This window comes from Mustela nivalis, assembly GCF_964662115.1.
Source record: "Mustela nivalis genome assembly, chromosome: 3".
NCBI lineage: Eukaryota > Metazoa > Chordata > Mammalia > Carnivora > Mustelidae > Mustela > Mustela nivalis.
This window is the reverse complement of record NC_139022.1, coordinates 96,432,944-96,454,974: the sequence shown is the minus strand read 5'-3', so window position 1 is coordinate 96,454,974 and position 22,031 is coordinate 96,432,944. Positions and strand designations below refer to the sequence as shown.

The window sequence follows — 22,031 nt, the reverse complement described above, 5'->3', positions numbered from 1 at the left end:
AGATACTTATACCAACTATTTCAATATATTATCAGTTGTTAAAAAAATGTGTGATGTGATAATAATAATCCATGAGAAAAAAACCAATTGTTCCATGACTTAACAATTTTTGTTGAAACATTAAAAACCTTCACTGTATATTGGGGCGCCCAGGTGGCTCAGTGGGTTAAAGTCTCTGCTTTCGGCTCAGGTCGTGATCCCAGCCAGGGTCCTGGGATGGAGCCCTATATCAGGCTCTCTGCTCAGCAGGGAGCCTGCTTCCTCCTCCCCTCTCTCTCTGCCTGCCTCTCTGCCTACTTGTGATCTCTGTCAAATAAATAGATAAAATCTTTAAAAAATAAAATAAAAAATAAAAAACCTTCACTATAGGAAATGAAAAAAAAAGTAAAAGTACTATTTATTTAATATATTATTTTTTTAAAAGATTTTTTATTTATTCATTTGAAAGATCAAGCAAGAGCATGAGCTAGGGGAAGGGCAAGAGGGAGAGGGAGAAATAAATCCCCCTGCTGAGCAGGGAGCCGATGTGGGACTCAGTCTCAGGAACCTGTGATCATGACTTGAGTGGAAGGCAGACACTTTAACTGACTGAGCCATCCAAGAGCCCTAATGCACTATTTTAAAACATCAAAAACATCAAGAATTAAACTGGCTTGTTTTTTTTTAATATCTATAAAAATTTACCAAGAGCACTTCGAATTGTTTCCTCCTTCTCATGGTATAATTACAATATAGAGCAAGCATCTTTTCCATGCTGTAGTGACCTGTCATATTCCTTTCTTCTAAGTTTGTATCAGCTTCCATCATTTCATCCATTGTGCCTTCAAAGTTGTGAAGTATCTCTCAGAATTCTCTCAATGTGAAGTTTTCTGACAGTGCTACTTCCTTGGGGACAACTTCATTCTTCTTATCACAACCACTTTCCTCATTCATGTTGGTTAAGTTTACTTTCCCCAGGTCCCCAGGTTCCTCTGGCTACACACTGAATGTCTCTTGAATGCCTACATTTCCACAAGTGGGTTTCTTTTATGATTCCATTCATGTTTCATTCAAATTTCATTTCCAGCGTTTTCACTTTTTATTTCATTATTGCACTTTCACCTTTGTCAATTTTCTCTCTTGATTTTCCATTTTTGTAAAATATTATGTGGATTTACCATCGAGTAAGAAGGAGATGACTCAACTATCCGCTTGGCAGTCTCTGTGTAAAGTGAATGACAGATGTGTAGTGACCAATCAATAACAACTTTGAAAGAAGTGATGTGATTGGTAACAGACCATGATACAGGTCTGTTACTTATGTGGTGATTTGTGAATTGAAGGGCTGGTAGCTATTATTTCATGTCAGTACTCAAATTTCAAATCCTGTGGTAATTGGAATTTGAGCCACACTGTTCAGGGGACTGAGGTAATTTAATTAAACCACAGTAACTGAAAGTCATGCATGTAGGAACTGTGTAAAGTGAGGTTTGCCTGTTATTTAACTCATTAAGACTTTTCTACTAAGACAAAACTAATTTAGGTTACAGTAAAAATGTGCATGCATGTTTAAGGTGAAATATGAGACTTTAATGAAACTGTGCTCTTCACCTGCAAATTCCCAGATATACGAGGCACTCTCTGTTGTTAGGAGACTTTAGTGGTAAAGTCTGAGAAGCAGAGCCTTATGGATAGAATGATCCAATACATTACTTGGTCTAAGTTGGCCTAAGAAAAGAATTGATTAGTGTGGACAGGATACTTAGATGACACCATGGAATACATTAATGAGATTTACATTATTTCCTGTGAAGATGAAACAGGTATCTCCCACATAGTTTTCTAAATTTTCTAAAACTTGGAGTAGGTAGCTTTGTTCAAGTGACAATGAGTCAGGGAATTTGCGAAGGAGGAGGAAGAGATTTTTTTTTTAAAGATTTTATTTATTTATTTGACAGAGATCACAAGTAGGCAGAGAGGCAGGCAGAGAGAGAGAGAGAAAGAGAGGGAAGCAGGTTCCCTGCCGAGCAGAGAGCCCGATGTGGGGCTCCATCTCAGGACTCTGAGATCATGACCTGAGCCGAAGGCAGAGGCTTAAGCCAGTGAGCTACCCAGGGGCCCCGAGGAGGAAGAGATTTAAAAGTACAGAGTTTTAAAAGTATATGTTCATTTTTCCCTTACATTGCCAAGTTCCAAATGCTTAGTTAGGATAAACAAGACTTTCTTCCTATTCCCTCAGAAGATTTTAAAACTGTTTTTGACAAAAGTATAAGTATAATAAAACTAAATATTTCCAAGATAAAAACTAAATATAGTGGCACCTGAATGGCTCAGTCTGTTAAGCAGTCTGGCTTCAGCTCAGGTCATGATCTCAAGGTCCTGAGATCAAGCCCCCTGTCTTGTCCTAGGGCTCCCTGCTCAGTGGGAGCCTGCTTCTCCACCAAGCATTTCTGATGGCTTCTCTGTCTGCCTCTGTCGCTGACCCTGCTCTTGTTCTGTCTCTCAAATAAATAAAATCTATAAAAAAAAATTGAAAAATTAAATTAAAATCTAGTACACTTATGAGAAAAAAGGTAAGGAAGAATTGACATGATTCATTATGTATTTTTCTGGGGATCTACTTTAGCATTATAGGAAGAAATCTTGGAGAAGAATTGATAACATTCTCATTGCAAAACAAGTTTTAAGGCACTGGAAGAATCTGAAGGGGAAAATATTTTCTCCTGTTAGGTGAGAGATCCACAGTCTAAAGGTAAGGAAAGAAGGTAAGAGGGATATAGAAACAAAAAATTTCTAGCTGTTACTATACACCACAGCATGTTAAATATTTTTCTTATTTTATAATGTTTAATTGTGATTAAAACCCTGAGAGATAGGTATAAAATAATGCTATGAAAAGGTCACCAGGTTTGGAAAACCCAGATTAACTGAATTCTAACCCCATTCACAGGTAATATGCCAGATATGTTAACATCTAAGAGTAAACATGAAAATGTTAGAATTTGATTTATATTCTTGGCCTAATTTGAGAGCTAACTTCCTACTCCTTAGAAGGATTTTTGCCTTCATAACGGCTCTACCAAACATTACTTGAAGTCTTCTCAGAACCCCCAGGCTCAGTGAACCCTTCTTCCTTTGTATTTCAGTAACAATTGTACATAGCTCTATTAGAGCTTCACCATGATTTTCATTTACATGGTTAGAAGCCATCAAACTGATTTCAAAATCTGCAGACAAGGCCACAAGTAACTGGTGACTGCTAACTTAACTTCTGACTGCTTTAGGTTCAGTTCACTCTTTTTTCTCTAGCATCGTAAGGGAGAAGTTTAGGCTATTGATTTGAGATCTTTCTTCTTTTCTAGTGTAGTTATTTATAGCTATAAAATCTCCCTTCAAGCACTGCTTTTGCTGCATCCCATAAGTTTTGCTATGGTGTATCTTCATTTTTAGTTATCTCAGAGTATTTTCCAATTTTTCTTGTGATTTCTTCTTTGACACATTGCTTATTATATGAGGCTGCTAGTTAAATAAGGTCCATGTATTTGTCAATTTTCCCAATTTCTTTGTTAGTGATTTTTAAATTCACTTCACTGTGGTCAAAGAACATACTTGGCATGATTTTAATCCTTTTAAATTTATTGAGATTTATTCAATTTCCTAGCATATGGTTATCTTGGTATATGTTTCAAGATAGTGCATTTAAAGAATGTTCATTCTTTAAAAAAAAACCCAAAAAACCATTTTGTTCAAGGGTCAACTGTAGTCAGGTTTTTTTTTTTTTAATCAGTCTGATATCTTTTAATGAGCATTTAGACCATTTATACTTAGTTATTATCAACATGATTGGGTTTAAATCTATTATCTTGCTATTTGTTTTCAGTTTTCCCATCTATTCTTTGTTTCTTTTCTTCTTTTTTTAATCTTTTAGATAACCTGGATATTTTAAGAAGACTGTATGACCACTGTTGGCTATTAGCAATGCCTCTTCATTTTTTTAGTGATTATTCTACAGCAGGGGTTGACAAGCTACAGTCTATGATGAAATCTGGCCCACTGTCTGTCTGTAAATCAAGTTTTCTTGAAACATAGCCACGCTCCAGTTGTTCAAATATGATATACAGTTACTTAGGACACAGAGGCAGAGTTAGGCAGTTACAACAAAGACCATTAAGGCCCACAGGCCTAAAATATTTACTATCTAAATCTTTACAGAAGAAGTTTGCTGACTACTGTTCCATGGTTTAAATTTAAGAATTAAGATCCAATAACAAAATTTAATTCCTCTGACAATTACTCACATTGTTTTCTTGATTCTTGTTGTTCTTCAAGAGTGTAATAATACAATTATGAATAAAGAAAGCAAGGGTAAGCACTCCAGTCAGCTGTGGAAACTGAAATCTTATCTCTAGGAGAAAAGAGAGTGAAAAAAAAAAAAAAAACACAAAACATTAAACTGACAGCTAGAAAAAGAATGTTAGTAGCCAAAAGTTGAGTGCCAATAATTAGTTGTCCCTGCTTTGTCCAGGGAATAAGAATATTAAAATGTCTTCACAAAGTTCCTCAAGGCTAGTATTATACTTGAGCAAAATACTTGAAAAGGGAAAGAAAAGCAATCAAGAAATGACTACTCTGTGAGGGTACTTCACATCGGTTATTGCTGTATGAGGTCACACAACTAGTATGTGGCAGGCACAGCAGGATTCAAACTTAGAACTCTAAAGGTCTCCCTCTTCTAATAATTGAATTTGCCAGAAAAACACCTTTAGAAAAGGAATCAGAAAAGGGAGAATTGGTCATTTAACATTTTTCAAAGGCTAATCTAAGAAGCACTGCTTACTGGGCTCTCTGCTCAGCAGGAAGCCTGCTTCTCCCTCTCCCATTCCCCCTGTTTGTGTTTCCTCTCTGGTTGCATCTCTCTCTGTAAATAAATAAGTAAGATCTTAAAAAGAAAAGAAAAGAAAAGAAAAAAAGCACTGCTTAAAAATACTCAAAATAACAAACATCTACACAGAGGGGAATGGTTAAACTATGATACAGTTGCTCTGTGGTATACAGTACATTAAGAATTACGTTCTAGAGAAAGATTTTATGCTATGGCAAATGTTTATGACTCAAATAGCATGTAGAGTATGATTTTTACATTTATTTTAAAAAGTTTGGGGGTATATATATGTATGTATGCTAAGAAAAAAGACTGGAGGGATAACCACAAAAGTTTAAATGGTGGTTATCTGGCTAGTGGGATTTATTTTAAGTTAATCACTTATCTATATTCTCTAAATTTTCTAGAATAAATTCAAAGTTAATATGAAATAAGAATAAAATAATAAATATCTCAAAAGTACTGGCAATTTCTGTCTTTGAGGTTTGCTAACACAAAAATGAAAAACTGTTTTTTTTTTAATTTTTTATTTTTTTATAAACATATTTTTATCCCCAGGGGTACAGGTCTGTGAATCACCAGGTTTACACACTTCACAGCACTCACCAAAGCACATACCCTCCCCAATGTCCATAATCCCACCTCCTTCTCCCAACCCCCCTCCCCCCATGAAAAACTGTTTTTTATGTAGAATAAGACCAAGAGTTACATGAAAACAGTGCTGTATCTAGGCAAAGTGGGTGGCAAAAGTGAAGAACAACCTGTCTCTGGGGATTCCTTAGTATAGAAAATACAAACAAGAAAACAAAGTCCACTGACTTTTTGCCATAGATTTAGGAAAGGAAATAAGAATAACTAAGAATCAAGCACTGGCTCTGAAAGAAATCAGGATGTAAGAATTTTAAAATCAATACTATAGTTTTCCGTAAATTTTGTTGTTCTGTTAGCTTTTATCTAAATTTTTATTTGCAAAAGCAATTCAGAGTCTATTTTTCTGGGGTGCCTGGGTGGTTCAGTCAATTAGATGTCTGACTCCTGGTTTTGGCTCAGCTCTTGATCTCAGAGTTGTGAGACTTAGCCCTGGGGTGGGCTCTGCACTAGGCATGGGACCTGCTTAAGATTCTATCTGTATCCCCCTCCCACTGCACCCACCTCCCTACCTGTGCACACACACTGTTTCTAAATAAATAAATAAAATTTTCTCAGGGAAATTCTCCCCTCTTCTGTCTATAATTTTTTAACTTTTTAACATCTGAGCAGTAAAATAAAATGTGGGGACAACTCCCACTTCTGTTTAAAAAAAAATAAAAAAATTTATTTCATTTTTTAAAAGATTTTATTTATTTATTTGACAGAGAGATAGTGAGAGAGGGAACACAAGCACAGGGGAGCTCGAGAGGGAGAAGCAGGATTCCTGCTGAGTAGGAAGCCCAATGTGGGGCTCAATCCCAGGACATTGGGATCATAATCTGGGCTGAAGGCAGCTGCTTAACAAACCGGTGGGAGAAATAGACAGCAATATAATAATAGTAGAAGGCTTCAATATACCACTTTAACAATTATAGATCACTCAGACAGAAGTACACCAGATGTACCTGTTAGACATTTACAGAACATTCCATCTAGTAACAGAATACACATTCTTCTCAAGTGCACATGGAACATCTCCAGGATACATCACAAAATATGTCTCAACAAATTTAAGAGAACTGAAATCATACCGAGCATCTTTTCCAACCATGATGGTATGAAACTAGAAATCAATTACAAAAAAACCCCAAAAAACAAAAACCAAAAAACTGGAAAAATTCACAAATATGTGGAGAGTAAGTAACACGTTACTGAACAACCAATGAGCCAAAGATGTAATCAAAAGATAAATCAGGATGTTGAAATAAATGAAAATGGAAATACAACTTACCAAAACTTAAAGGATGAAGCAAAAATAGTTCTAAGAGGTCATTTTATGGTGATAAACATTCACATTAACAAACAAGAAAGATCTCAGATAAACAACCTAACTAAATGCCTGGGTGACTCAGATGGTTGAGCATCCAAATCTCAATTTTGGTTCAGGTCATGATTTCATGGTTCTGGTATTGAGCCCCAGGTCAGGCTCTGCACTCAGTGAGTCTGCTTGAGGATTCTCCCTCTTCCTCTGTCCCTTCCCTAGCTTGAGCACATGCTCGCTCACTTGCTCTCTCTAAAATACATAAATAAATCTTAAAAAAAATCCAAACAACATTATACCTCAAGTAATAATGAGAAAAATAAAGAACAAATTAACCTAAAGTAGAAGAAAGGAAACAACAAAGATGAGAGCAGAAATTGAGACTAGAAAGATAATAGAAAAGATTAATAAAACTAAGTTGGCTTTTTGAAAAGATAAACAAAATAGATAAATCAGTAGCTAGATTAAATAAGAAAAAAGAGAGGACTAAGGTAAAAAAAATATCAATGAAAGAGGAGACATCACAACTGATACCATTATAAGAGATTACTATAAACACTTATACACCAATAAAGTGGACAACCTAGAAGAAACAGATACATTGCTAGAAACATACAAACTACCAAGACTGAATCATAAATGGAAAATATGAACAGACCAATTTCTAGTGAAGAAATTGAATCAGTAATAAAAATCTCCCAATAAAGAAAAGTCCAGGTAGGACTAGATGTTTTCATTGGTGATTTCTAGCAAACATTTGAAGGTGAATTAATAATAATCCTTTTAAAACTCTTCCAAAAAATAAAAGAGGAGGGAACACTTCCAAACTCACTTTATGAGACCAATATTACCTTGATCTTAAATTCAGACAAGGACACTATAAAAAATAGTATTAAATTCAGAGAAGGACACTACAAAAAAGAAATATATAGGCCAATATCCCTAATGAGCATAAACGCAAAAATCCTCAACAAAACATTAGCAAACTTAATTCTAGACCATGATTAAGTGGGATTTATTGCAGGGATGTAAGGATAGTCCAACATCCACAAATCAATCAATGTGATACACCACATTAATAAAGCAAGGGAATGGATGTAGAAAAAGCATTTCACAAACTTCAACATCCATTTTTGATAAAAACTCTCAAAAAACTGGGTATGGAGGGAATGTATATCAACATAATAAACCTCAAACTCAACAGTGAAAAGCTGAAAGCTTTTCCTCCAAGATCTGAAATGAGACAGGATGCCCACTCACCAGTGTTGTTTCTAACTTGTCAAATTAGAATGAGTAAATATCCAGCTTTTTCCAATTAACCAATAAAAACTCTTTTTGAGTAACTTTCTTAAAAACCTGAGATTCTTTTCAACAGTTTCAGTGAGATATAATTCATATGTACTTCATCCATTTAAAGTATACGACCATTTTGGAAAGCTATTTGGAAATATCAACCAAAGCAGAATATACACATACCCTTTGACCTTGCAAATCCATTCTGAGGTTTATACTCAAGAGAAAGGTGTCATATTTTTACCTTAAGATATGTGTAAGAATAGAGTACAATAATAAACATAATACTAAACAACTAGAGACAAATGCCCCTGGACAATAAAAGAAACAAAGTATGGGTATAGTTACACAATGAAATACCAATGAGAATGAACTATAAACAGATACAACTACATGGATCAATGTCACAATTTAATGTTGATTGGAAGAAGCCAGATACTAAAGAATGCATGTTCTATATTTCTCTTACATGACTTAAAAACAAAACAAAAAACAGACAAAACCAACCTTTGGGTTTAGAAGTTAGAACAGTGGTTAACTTTGCAGAGAGATAGCAGGTGGTAGGCATAATGACAGGGACTTCTGGAGTGCTAGTTTTTGGTCTGTTCTGAGTATCTGGTACATTGTTTGTGAAAAATAATCAAACTATATACTTAAGAGTTGTGCACTTTTATATAAGTATGCTATGTCTCAATAAAAAGTTCAAAAGCGGGCGCCTGGGTGGCTCAGTGGGTTAAGCCGCTGCCTTCGGCTCAGGTCATGATCTCAGGGTCCTGGGATCGAGTCCCATATCAGGCTCTCTGCTCAGCAGGGAGCCTGCTTCCCTCTCTCTCTCTGCCTGCCTCTCTGTCTGCTTGTGATTTCTGTCAAGGAAATAAATAAAATCTTAAAAAAAAAAAAGTTCAAAAGCAAAAATGAAAAATGGTAGAGCCTACATGTAAAAAAATATGAAAACAGAAATTCCATTATAATTGCAGGCATTTCAAGTATCAGTGAGTGCATGGTAGAACGTAGTCTGCTCTTAATGGAAAGTTAATAAAACTATGAAGGCATATATTGTTAAAAATTATTTTTTCTGGTTGTAGATGAACACAATGCTGCTAACAAATGGCAAATCACAGCATAATGCTTGCAGATCAGTGTCTGAAGTCTTTCTGAAATCAGTTTCAAAGCATTTAAGTTTTTCATTTTAAAAATATAGTCCTAGATGTGTACTAATTGTTAAAAGTTAAAAGTATTACAGGGCTTCCAACAAAAACCAGCATTCTCTTGCTTCATACCTCCCAACCTCTCTCGCTTCATACCTCCCAAACCTGAAGCCTGTTTCCCTGAGGTAATTATACCTCTTATAACTATTCAGCAGACTTCAAATTTATAATCTTATATTTAATATACTTATATTCCTTTTCCTTTATTTTTAAAATTTTAGACATAATCCATTAATTTTCCACCAGAAGACTTTAGTCCTACCACCACTCACATCCCTTATCCCCCTAATATCTTAATTCTAACTTTGATTTTGTAAAAATCAGTATTCAGTGTTTTAATTTTGATGATTATTCTATATTATTCACAGTTAAGCCATGATATGTATTATCATTATATTTTCTTATATAAAAATGTTTTTATTGTCCTGTTTTTATGGAGATTTATGGAGATTTGGAGGTATTTCCTTTTTCCTTGCCTGTCTACTTAACACTAATTTTTTCCCCAAACTCTACCAAAGAATGGTAAAACTCTATTCTATACAACACATCAAATAATCTTTTCCATTTCCTTTTCCTTTTGGAAAAAATGCTTAATGGGGCCCTCTGTCTGCTGCTATAATCCAAGTGGATTTTAAAATTTTAGACATAAAATTAATTAAAATTTTAGACATAATCCATTGAAGTAGCTGCACAGCTACTTCCTAGGATTTTGTCATTCACTGCTTTTTGGTGGAACACATTTTGCGGGGGTTTTTTTTGCTGTTGTGTGTATGTGTGTTTCTGTGTGTGCATGTGTGTGTGTGTGTGTGTGTATGTGTGGAAAAAGAGAGCATAGAAGGTAAAGTTTTGTGAGACTTTACCTTCTGAAAATATCTATTGTACTACACTTGATTCAGGATTTTAAGTTAAAATAACTTATCCCGAGACCTTCATGACACTTCTCTCTTCTAGTTTTAGGAGTTGTTAAGAAGTCTGAGACTATTCTGACTCCAGACCTTTTGTGTAAACCTGTTCTTCGTCCCTAGAAGCTTTCAGGGTCTTCTCTTTATTCATGGTGTTCTGAAATCTTATGATGATATGCTTCGGTGTGGGTTTTATTCACAGTGCTGGGTACTGTGGGACCTGTATTTCTAGAAATCCATGTTCTTTGATTAGCAGGAAACTTCTTAAATTATTTCTTTGACAATCCCCCCACCCCCCTTCATTTTCTCTCTGTTCCTTGGAACTACTTTTAGTTATTAGGCTACCTGGATTAACGCTTTAATTTTCGTATCTTTTCTCTCCTTCCTTCCCTCCCTCCCCCGCTCCCTATTTTCTTCCATCCATCCAGGATTCCTAAACCACTTTTTGGAAAGTGGGCTTTATCTTCCAAATTTTCTTTGCATTCTTAACTTCTATTATATTTTTGGTTTCTAAGACCAACCTCCCTCCTTCCTTCCTTCCTTGGCACCCAAATACTGTTGCATGGATGTATTACTTTCTTTTGTCACCTTGAGATGGTAATTTTTTGCAAGTTTTCTTATCCTTATTCCCTCTTATTCTCTTTTCCTTTCAAGGTCACCCCCCCCCAACTAAGTTTTGTTTTCATGTAAGAGGCTTTCCACAAACATCTAGTGATCTTTGCCCATTTTTTTTATATTGCAAAGTGAAGCACACAAAAATGTATACTTAGTAAACACCTAAGTGGTCTGATACAAGCAAGGTACCTGCTATTTCTTTGGTAGAACCCAAATTGCTCAGACTTTATGTCTTTCCTCTTGGACTTGTCAGTTTCTCCAGAGGAGAACCCTCTGTTATCCTATGCTGTCAGCATTCTGGGAGCCAAAGAGTAAAGAAAAGAGAATTGGAGGGGTACAGGGAGAGAGGAGAGTCTTACCACTCAATATAACACTTTCACTTAGTCCCTGTTTTCAGACTAAAGCCTTTATCCTACCCTTTGTTGTGTGTGGAGAACCTCAGTCCTGAGGCGAACCATTTCAGTTTTTTCCATCTCTTGCTAAGTTGAGGAGGAAAAGGGATTTATAACCTAACTATCTATTCCTTATGTAAACTTTCAAAGAATACTACCCTTTTTAAGCTCTTTTCCTTACTCTTACTTTCAGAATGACCCAAATGACTCCAAATACTGAGGGTTTCGATGTATAGCTGAAAATGGTTTCCTCTGTGATAGAGTCACTCTCTGCAGGTACTTAAATTTCAGCTCTGTCTGCTTTGCTGTCAGTCTAACCATCTACCAGTTTTCTAGTATCTAACAATCTATTGCTGTCTCTTGCCTGCTACTGTCTCTGCTATAGTTTCTTTGTGTCTTTGTTTACATTTCTTGCTTTCTTTTTTAAAGATTTATTTATTTATTTGACACAGAGAGACCCAGTGAGAGAGGGAACAGGGGAAGTAGGGGGAGTGGGAGAGGGAGAAGCAGGTTTCCTACTGAGCAGGGAGCCTGATGCATGGCTCCATCCCAGGACTCTGGGATCATGACCTTAACCGAAGGAAGATGCTTAATGACTAAGCCACCCAGGTGCCCATTTTTACATTTATTTCTTAACTATTGTTTTAATGAGATTCAGGAGGGAGTAGGGATAAAAACCTTTATTCATTCAACATTGGTTATACACTACTTGCAATGCCCTCGGAATTATTATAGGCCTTGGGGATATAACAGTAACAGAGAAGTACAGAAAACAAAAACAAAGAACATCCCTTTTCTCAGGAGCTAGCATTCTTATTAAGGACAACAGATACACAAGTTTAAAAAAATACAGGTATTCCTTACCAACTGAACTTTCATTCTCTGAATTTAAGAAACAAATGGATTAAGAAATTTTTTAGAAAGTCCTTTGTTATCTTAACTTCTGCTACTTTCTATCTGAAACTCAGGAACCAAGTAGATTAGAATAATAGATATCCCTTACCTTAATATTTTAATTCATTATTAGAATTAGGAACTTAATACATTTAGATAACCAGGGATACCTACATATAAGATTTGGTAGTGATGAGAGCACTAAAGAAAAATAAGCCACAAGAACTGGGAGTGGGCAGGAAGCCCAGGAAGGCCTCTCTAATGATGATAACCACGTGGCTTCCTAAAAAAAAGAAAAGGTCATTTCATATGCAGGTAAAAGTTAGTGCAAGGATTCTAAGCTAGGGGTATGCTGTGGAACAGCAGGGAAACACTGTGGCTGGAGTGGACTAAAAAAGTAGAAAGGTAATAGGGAATGATGGCAGACAGGAAGCCAGGAGTCAGATCACGTAATATTTGTGGACTATGACAGAAGCTTGCTTGCTTCTTTTTTTTTTTTTTTTAAAGATTTTTATTTATTTTTTGAGAGAGAAAGAACGAGCATGAGCAAGGGGGAGTAGCAGGCAGAAGGAGAAGCTGACTCCCGGCTCAGCAGGGAGCCTAACACTGGGCTCCATGCAAGGACTCTGAGATCAGAGTCCTGAGCCAAAGGCAGAGGCTTAGCCAACTGAGCCACCCAGGTACCCAGATGCTTGTTTTATTCTGAATGAGATGAATGAAATGGGAAACCAGGCTTTTGAAGGCTGTGTTTTAAAAACCTCACTCTGGGGTGTGCTTGGGTGGCTCAGTGGGTTAAGCTTCTGCCTTTGGCTCGGGTCATGATCTCAGGGTCCTGGAATCGAGTCCCACATCGGGCTCTTTGCTCAGCAGGGAGCCTGCTTCTCCCTCTCTCTCTGTCTGCCTCTCTGCCTACTTGTGATCTCTCTCTGTCAAATAAATAAATAATAATAAAAAAAATCTTTAAAAACCTCACTCTGGCTTCTAGGTATAGAACAGACTACAGAAGGGAAGGCAGACTGGAAAAGGGGAGATTAGCTAAGAGACTACTATAATCACTCAGGTGAGAGATTAGCAGTTTGACTAATTCTTTCTGGTGCAAATGGTAAAAAGAATCTGACTAGATTCTCAATTTATTTTTGAAAGTTCATGCTTTGCAGATATGGAAGGTGGGGAAAAAAACCCAATCAAGTATGATTCTAAAGTCTGGGGCCTGAGCAAGCAGAAAATTGGAGCTACCACTTTTTGAGACAGAGAAACCTGGGAGAAGAGCAGATAAAGCAGTTTGGTGGGATGGGGAAACAAGTATTTGGTTTTCATAAATACAAGTTTGAAATACCTAGTGGATGTCCAAGTGGAGATGTAGAAGGGGCAAGGAGATATATAAGGGTGGATGATAGTGGAAAGATCTGGCCTAGAGATTTAAAATTGGGACTGGTAACCATACAGACAATATATAAAGCTAGGTGACTACAAGATATTACTTAGGGAATAAAGGTAGAAAAAAAAGATGTTTGAATAAAACCCTGGATAACTCCATAACTAACTGGTCGGGAACGTGAGAAAGGAGTCATGCAGAAGAATCAAGAGAAAACGGGGTTTTAGAAGTTCAGAAAATGTGTCAAGATGGAAAGAGTGACCAAATGTTATCCTGCTGCTGATAAGCTGAGCAGGAAGAGATGTGAGAACTAGACTTGGCTAAGATGGAGTTACTGGATACAGTGGAGTGACTGGGGCAAAAGCCTAGCAAACATGAGTTTAAGGCAAAATGGAAGGAGAAGTAGAGTGAGAACAGACAACTTTCAAAGAGTATTTCTTTAAAGGGAAGTAACAGCAAGAGGGGAATGTGAAATTATCTGAGTTTTTGTTTTTAGACTGAGAGAAAGATTTTTATCTGGTAGAAATGGAGTAAATAAAGATTTAGTCAGAACTACAAGTTTATGTGAATTTTTTATCAGGATAGTAAAGACTTACACCCTCCAAAGTTCTTGGCTTCTTAATTAGCCTTTACTGAAAAAGATTTATGACATATTTTGATTCCTAAAAAATTCTTCACTTATAATAATGTAACTAATTTCAGAACCATAAATATAAACATAAGACTCCTTAATCCTCATGATTCTCCCTTTGTATCATTTAGAAATGAAATAAAGTAAAATAAATGGCTTAATATGTATTTAAATATGTTTTCTTTTGCATCTTCTAAATATTTACACTTTTTTTTTCATATTTCTCTCATGACCTATTATTAGCAGAAATGTTTATCACTAAGACTCTTAATATAAATCAGTATGGACCTAATTTTAGAAAAAACATCCCAGTCTATTTTTATCAATGAATGGAAACACTAGTCTTAAGTGGTCATTTTCATTCATATCCAATTTTAAATACAATATGGAAGAGAAGGATGCCTTTCAGTCTCTAGTATTTCCTTTATCCTGAATTTACACTGACTTTTTAGTCTTTATGGGCTTCTTACAGAAATTTAAAAAAAAAAAAAAATCAAAGCTAATGCATCCAGATGATCTATGTAAACATAGTAACAACTTCCAACAAACAACTCAATATACTCAGAAAACTCAGGCATGTTGTAACAAAAGCAACAGAAGGAATGGTAGACAATTGTAATTGCTTCAGAGAGTTGACAGTTGTAATTGCTCAGAATAATACCAGATACTAAATAGACTTGAATTCTAGACTACCTGAATTAACAGGTGAAGAATGGAAAGAAAGTTGTCTATCTAAACAAATAAGAGAATTTTGTACTGCTTTCTCTTTACGAGTTTTCAGGATACTAGTATAATATTCACTTCCAATTTCTAATGTCTTCTCACTTAGCATCGTCCATTCATTGCTTCACGGTGCCTTTATCATACCCCCAATCCACTAAATTTGGGTAAAACTTAAGATAATTGCCAAGTATAACCATGAGAGAAAAAAGGAGGGAGGGAACACTTACTAACCACCATCTTAATTAAAAGCAATTTAAAAAAACATAAGGGAACAATGACGTTAATGAATAGTATTATCCACATATGTTAATCAGTGACAAGCTTCTGAAATTCTAGGGGTATGCTTCTCCAGAAAAGTCTAGGAAATGAGTCTAGGAAATGCAACCTTTAATTGCATTATAACTTCAATGAACTTCAGTTCTCAAGCAGAAATGACAAAGGGCCCTAGTTACTCCTGAGAGAAAAGTGGAATAATTTCAACTGTATTCCCGTTTTTAGCTTAATAGGATTGATAAGAAGTGCTCATCCAAAAAATGCCATTATTTGTTTTATAATAACAATACTTAATAATAGTGAACTAACAAGTCACATTTTTGTAATTTATTGATTATTTGGCTAAAACAGCTTACCTGGTACAAAATACTCTGTTTGCATAAACCAGTGAAATTCCAAATGAAATCCCAAGTGTATGGCCTTATACGTGACAAGGAAAATCAAATAAAGAACGGACACTGTGCCTGTGAGACAAAATTCAGAAACCATTTATCATCTTTGTGTATCTTACAGATTATTTTAAAGTTAAGCTTTGTTTTTAAATTTCAGCGAAGTGTGGAAAATTATTATTCTCATTGATCATTCCCACTAAAACCCAGGTGGGATCTAAAGAATAGAAAGAAGCTACATGAGTTTTCAGAAAGCAAAACACTATGTAGTAGGCCTAAGAACTAAATGAAGGTAGCTCATATACTGAAGAACGCAAAACTGTTTAATTTATTTAAGAGCTGAGTTAAGTGGAGGATACATGCAAAAAAAAATCCATTACAAAATTGTAAGATTACACAGGAGGAGAAAAGCAACATGAAACTGACCCTTATTCTTTGTATTGCAAATATTAGAGATGGTCAAAATGCTGGAAAAGTCTGTCACAGCACTTACTATAAGATGGTAAGAAAGTAAAGAAAGGGGGCACCTGGGTGGGTCAGTGGGTTAAACCTCTGCCTTCAGCTCGGGTCATGATCTCACGGTCCTGGGATCGAGCCCCACATGGGGCTCTTTGCTCAGCAGGGAGCCTGCTTCCCTCTCTCTCTCTCTGCCTGTCTCTTTGCCTACTTGTGATCTCTGTCTGTCAAATAAATAAATAAAATTAAAAAAAAAAAAAAAAAGAAAGTAAAGAAAGAAAAGTAAGAAAGAAGAGAAAGAAAAGATGTGGCTCATAAGACTATTTGAGAAAGGTGATAAGCCAAATAATCCATGAATAATGTGAACTAGTACCTAGAGAAGGGTTTGACTGGATAGTACTACCTGCTAGATAATAAGATTACAGATTCCATTCATAGCTATTCATACACAGGGTGAAGTGGGTATTCAGAATTTTTAGTAATCTAGAAGTTAGAGAGTTTTCCTCTTAAGGAATTAAGTCCAGTCATTATGGAGTAGAGTCAGGAGATTCTAGTGGGTTTCTTTCTATAGGAATTACATATTAATTTCTGTAAAGAGGCTATAGTTTTAAAACAAAGGGAAAGTACAAAAAAAAAAAAAGGCAAAAGCAAAATATTCTTAAGGAGGTAGAGAATAATCAACCTGGTTACAAGTCTAGTGATTGTTTTAGCAAATACTTTTCCCAGTTTATATGCTAATGTTAAAAGATCTGTTCCATAGGAAAGTCGGCAAGCAAATCAGGAAACCACAAATAAGCTATATAAGCTCTACTATGGGTTTGCAGAGTAGTTGACAAAGAAACGATAAAAAAAAGAGGCCAAAGCTTATATCCCAATTCTTGATTTTCTGTGTATGTCTGTGGCAGTCTTGCAGAGAACCCTATTGTGAGGCAGAGAGGTATAAAGAAACTTACCTCCTCCTTTGGTTTTCTGAAAACCCCAAAAGCTAACTCCTTGATGTGATGAATAATCTAATTATTTTATACTCTACACTGCCTACCAGGAGATCAGAACTATAGGGAGGAGGTGAAACCCTATGGATTATTTGGGGTTATCAATTTTTTATGACTATTATCCTTATAACCAGATCTAAGTTTTCATTGGGGATTCCTTTTGTCATCTTAAAGTTCAGTATTGCAAATGAAGATGGGATAAAAAACATTTCTTTAATGATGCAGAAATTTGTGAAATTTCTTCAGTGATTTCGGAAATTTCTGAAAAACTGGACTCATGGTAAGAAGTCTGTACTTTTAAGGAGGAAACAGTGTTCTAGTAAAGAAAAAGAAATGAGGAGGACAGTAAAAGCAGAATAAACCTCATTAGGGTGAGTTAGAGAACGATATCCCAGGTTGAAAGCTAGGTGATAATTCTGTGCTATACTCTTAAGTAGAAACTGTAGGAAAAAATATTCTGGTAAATTCTTAAGTTTCCAATCCTTAGTATTGAGATTCCCTGTATTATCCAGTTTGGATCTCTCCTCCTGAAATCTTAATCTGTTTCCTCTAGTTGTATCCACCAAGGAAATGAACAGTGGTTCAGTCACGCTAGAATGGGACAACTAATAATTCATTTTCTAAAAAAAAGAAGCTGGGCTTGAAATGGTCATCTACATTTTTCTCTGTGTCAAACTCCAAAAAAAACCCACAAAGCAGGGTAACATATAAGTGAACAAATTAAATATAGGTGAATAGGCCTGGTAGGTAACTCTCCCCAGCCAGATCATACTTCCACAGAATCCAGTGTGAACTCTATTACACAGAAGCTCCATAACACAGTGTCTCAGCTTACCTAGGATATTAAATTTTGAAAAAAATGAAGGAGATTTGAAATTGAGCAGTGGCAGGAGGAGTCCTATGAGGTAAAAGGGCACTGTCTTAGACTTATTCCACCACTTTTCAAACTGTTCGAGTCCTGTGTCATTGGCATAGAAAATCATAGAGCCATTGTTGGGATGGTCGCCACTCCCAGCACTTGGACAAATCACTGCAACAGAAAAGCATCAGGTTAGAGAAGACCACAAAGAATACAAAATGGCTACCCCAGAGACTGACACTTGCTCTACCAATCTCAACTTGTATCATGAATAAGTTTCTGCTTTCTGGAAAAAAAAATAGAGGTTTATATTTGAACACATTAGGAAACTTTTACTTACAAATAATTAAAGGTGGGAGAATCTTAGAAAATTCTGAGGTATATCCTTAATTTCTATAAGAAGCTACAAAATTATCCTACTAACTATCTTTTGGTTCCATTGCCAGAAAGAAAATACTGAACTGAACGGTATTTCATCTTATTTATACAATAATGTAAGAAATATTCAGGGTGACTGTTTACTACCTTTGTGCTAATAACCCACACAAAGTCCAAAGAACAAGTCTGTTTCCTTCTTTCTTTTTAGAGGGGGGAGGGGCAAAAGGAGAGAAGGAAAAAGACAATCTCAAGCAGGTTCCATAACCAGTGCAGAGTCCAACATGGGACTCAATCTCACAACCCTGAGACTATGACCTGAGTCAAAGTCAACAGTCAGATGCACAACTGACTGAGACACCCACCCGCCTCAGAACAGATTTCCTTAACAATAAACAAAATCTATGGGTTTGGAATAAAAAGTGGACATCATTGAAACAGATGACATGTTAGTGCCAAAACCTTAACTTGCTTATAGCTTACGAGTCTTGAATTCCAGCAATATGGAATAATTCTCGTCTGAGTTTATCACATTTTATAACAGCCTAATAGCTTAGATGATAGCCAGAGAACTGCTGAGTAAAATACATTTTTCCTAACGCTGATCTTGGAGTGGCTGGCAATTTCTTCTGTTAGGAGAGATGATAAAAATCATTCTATGTTTCTAATTTCACAATACTACTTTCCTTAATAATCAGCACCTTAAAAACAACTCTTAATGCTGGTGAAAAATACTCCTAATAAGTAACAAGCATTCTCATCATTAGCTAAAGAGAAAATGATATATTCATTTTAAGTTCTGTTTTTAATTTTATTCTCTATCCATTATATATTTGGCATGCCACAAAGGCAAACACTTACTTTTCTTGCTTAGTCTGCTTTTTAACATGGTTGTTTTTTTTTTTTTTCTATGTCTGTACAGAAGTAAATTAACTTGAATTTTTTTGTGTGCTAGTAATTACAGTGGAAAACAGCACAGGCTATGGAACTAAACTGACTAAATAATGAATCTTGACTCTCTCACTTAGTAGTTGTGTAACTTTGGGTAAGTCATTAACTTCTCTGTGCTTTGGTTTTTCCATCTAGGGAGTGAAGTTAACATAATCTACCTAGCAGTTCTATAAAACTAGAAGTGCTATAAAACCATAAAATACTTAGAAGTGCTATAAAACATTTAGGATAATGCCTACACACAGTAAGTATCCAATAAAGGTTAATTATAATTTTACATTAACTGAAATGGATTGTTTCATAGTATTTAACACATCATTCAAAGAGAAGAACACAAAGTAAACTGACTTTGCTGATGGTACTCTCCAAATCATCAGTGTAATCAGGAAACTTATGAACATATTTTAAAGTTAAAGCAAAATATGTTAGTGTTTAAGTATTCAAAAGTGTGTGTGTATGTGTGTGTGTGTGTATCTGTCTGTCTGTCTACAGAAATGCTGGTACTGCACCCACTCATTTGCTAGTGTTAATAAAACACAGGTTAATGAGTTTAATTAAGGAACAAAGACACTGAACAGTAAACACTGAAACATTTGCTTTAAGAGAGGAGAGACTTCCATCCGTTCATTATATCTTCAGAGCCTAGAATAGTTCCTGACACATAATAAGCTTAATAAATATATGTTGAGGGGCGCCTGGGTGGCAGAGCTGGTTGAGCTGTTCACTCCTGGTTTTGGAGTACATCATGTTCTCAGGGTGGTGGGATGGAGCCCCTCATCGGGCTCATGCTCAACATAGAGACTGCTTAAGACTCTCTGCCCTTCTCCCTGGCAGTCTGCTCTCTCTCTCTCAAATATATAATTACATTAAAAAAAATATATATATATAGAATGAATTTTCTTCTCATTGATCAATGTGTTCCTCCATCGGAATGATATCAATTTAGTATCTCTGAAATCTAAATACATAAATCTAACATAAAGATACATTAGAAATCATAATAAAGCTAAATTAGCATTTCTGAAATCTAATACTCTGAAATCTAAATCATTACTACATAAAGCTTTGGGTGATGTTAAAGATTAACAGTAAAACTGTTAAGAAGGTTACATTAGGGGGCGCCTGGGTGGCTCAGTGGGTTAAAGCCTCTGCCTTCGGCTCAGGTCATGATCTCAGGGTTCTGGGATCGAGCCCAGGTCATGATCTCAGGGTTCTGGGATCGAGCCCCGCGTTGGGCTCTCTGCTCAGCAGGGAGCCTTCCTCCTCCTCTCTCTCTCTGCCTGCCTCTCTACCTACTTGTGATCTCTGTCTGTCAAATAAATAAGTAAATAAAATATTTAAAAAAAAAGAAGGTTATATTAGCTTTTACTTTTTTTTTTTTTTTTAAGGTTTTACCTATTTATTTGAGAAAGAGAAAACAGGTGAGAAGGAGAGGCAAAGGGAGAAGCAGATGCCCCACTGAGAAGGGAGACCTACTTGGGGCTCTATCACAGGACCCTCAAATCATGACCCAAGCCAAAGGCAGATGCTTAACTGACTGAGCCACCCAGGCACCCTACATTAGCTTTTAACATTCACTTTCCTCATGACTGCCACAGTAGATAAATCCATAAGCCACAAAGATTTATTTTTAAAAAATTAATTAAAGGAAACCTTTCTAAGAAATTAAGATTTTTTTTTTTAAGTCATGCCTTCAGTTTATTTGTCTGTATTTACTAACTTTTGTTCATTATTAGGAAATTATTTTCCAGGATACAGACTTGTGTATCTTAAGCATTAGTAAATAATACAGCAAATGTCTAAAAAAGCTAACAACCTGAGAACTATGCTTCTAGACTTCCAAAACAATTAGCAAAGATACAAGCTCTTAAAAATAGTATTGACTATTTGTAGGCAAACATGGATTCTATAGATGTGAGCTACCATTGTGAACTGCACAATACAAACTCAATCTTGTTTAGCTCACATTAATACAACCTTTCATGGAGTTTCTTTTTTTGAAACACATTGGTTGCCATCAATTTAATACTGGCTCAGTTAATATAATGGTAATGATGTTGCACTAATTCTTTACCTAATATAAAGCAATATGTTCCACCTTAAATTCCTTCTGAAGCAAAGTGGAAAATAAAAAAAACAAGCTAAACTTTAAATTTCAAACTACTTACCAGGGTTGCTATCATTGGTACTCAGTACAGCATCCGTGTCATTGATGTGATGAATAAAATCTAAAAATTACAGAAAAAACACAGTTTAATATCAAATGAAAGATGCTAAATCAATCACCCCCTAAAATCTTTGATCTACAAAAATCATTTAGATCTACTGTGTGGTAATATTACGTAGAACACTGAACCAAGTCTGCTTCATTATTAACCAGCTTAACTACTCTCAGCTTTCTTCTCTACTTACAGGAATAATGTCACGGGCTTCAGTTCCCTCTACGAAAAATTTTTACACGATTGCAGATTAAAAAAAGAAAAAAGATCTACCTACACAGCAGAATTTAGTTAAAGCCCTGGAATCAAGATAAAGTATACAGTATTCTACTCATACTAGTTGATATAAGTATAGTTACTTATATAAAGTTCTGAAGTACTTATATAAAGTTCTGAAGCCTGCAGAAGGTGAAAACCAACACTTAAAACAGCAAAACTTATTTGGAGAATCACGTAAAGCTTTCATAAAGTATTATATATGTTTTAATAGACTGAGGATTATGTAATAATTATTGCTCACATGTACCACTAAGTTATACTAAAGGAAGTAGCAAAGTATAAAGCATATGCAGAATGGGAGAAAATATGTTCAAGTGACATATCTGATAATGGGTTAGTATCCAAAATCTATAAAGAACTCATCAAATTGGGGCACCTGGGTGGCTCTGTGGG

General features: G+C 35.6%; 1 protein-coding gene across 7 annotated transcripts in view; it reads right to left on the bottom strand.

Moving 5' to 3' along the window:
* Positions 1 to 22,031, bottom strand: part of SLC38A9 (solute carrier family 38 member 9) — an 82,275-nt gene that overhangs the window by 16,113 nt on the left and 44,131 nt on the right. For all 7 annotated transcript variants that reach the window (XM_082725999.1, XM_082725998.1, XM_082726000.1 and 4 more), the window contains 4 exons: positions 21,309 to 21,368; positions 17,791 to 17,985; positions 15,475 to 15,582; positions 4,278 to 4,384 (listed from right to left, as the gene is read on the bottom strand). In XM_082725999.1, coding sequence (XP_082582125.1) covers positions 4,278 to 4,384; positions 15,475 to 15,582; positions 17,791 to 17,985; positions 21,309 to 21,368 — 470 coding nt within the window. The remainder of the gene's footprint in view (positions 1 to 4,277; positions 4,385 to 15,474; positions 15,583 to 17,790; positions 17,986 to 21,308; positions 21,369 to 22,031) is intronic.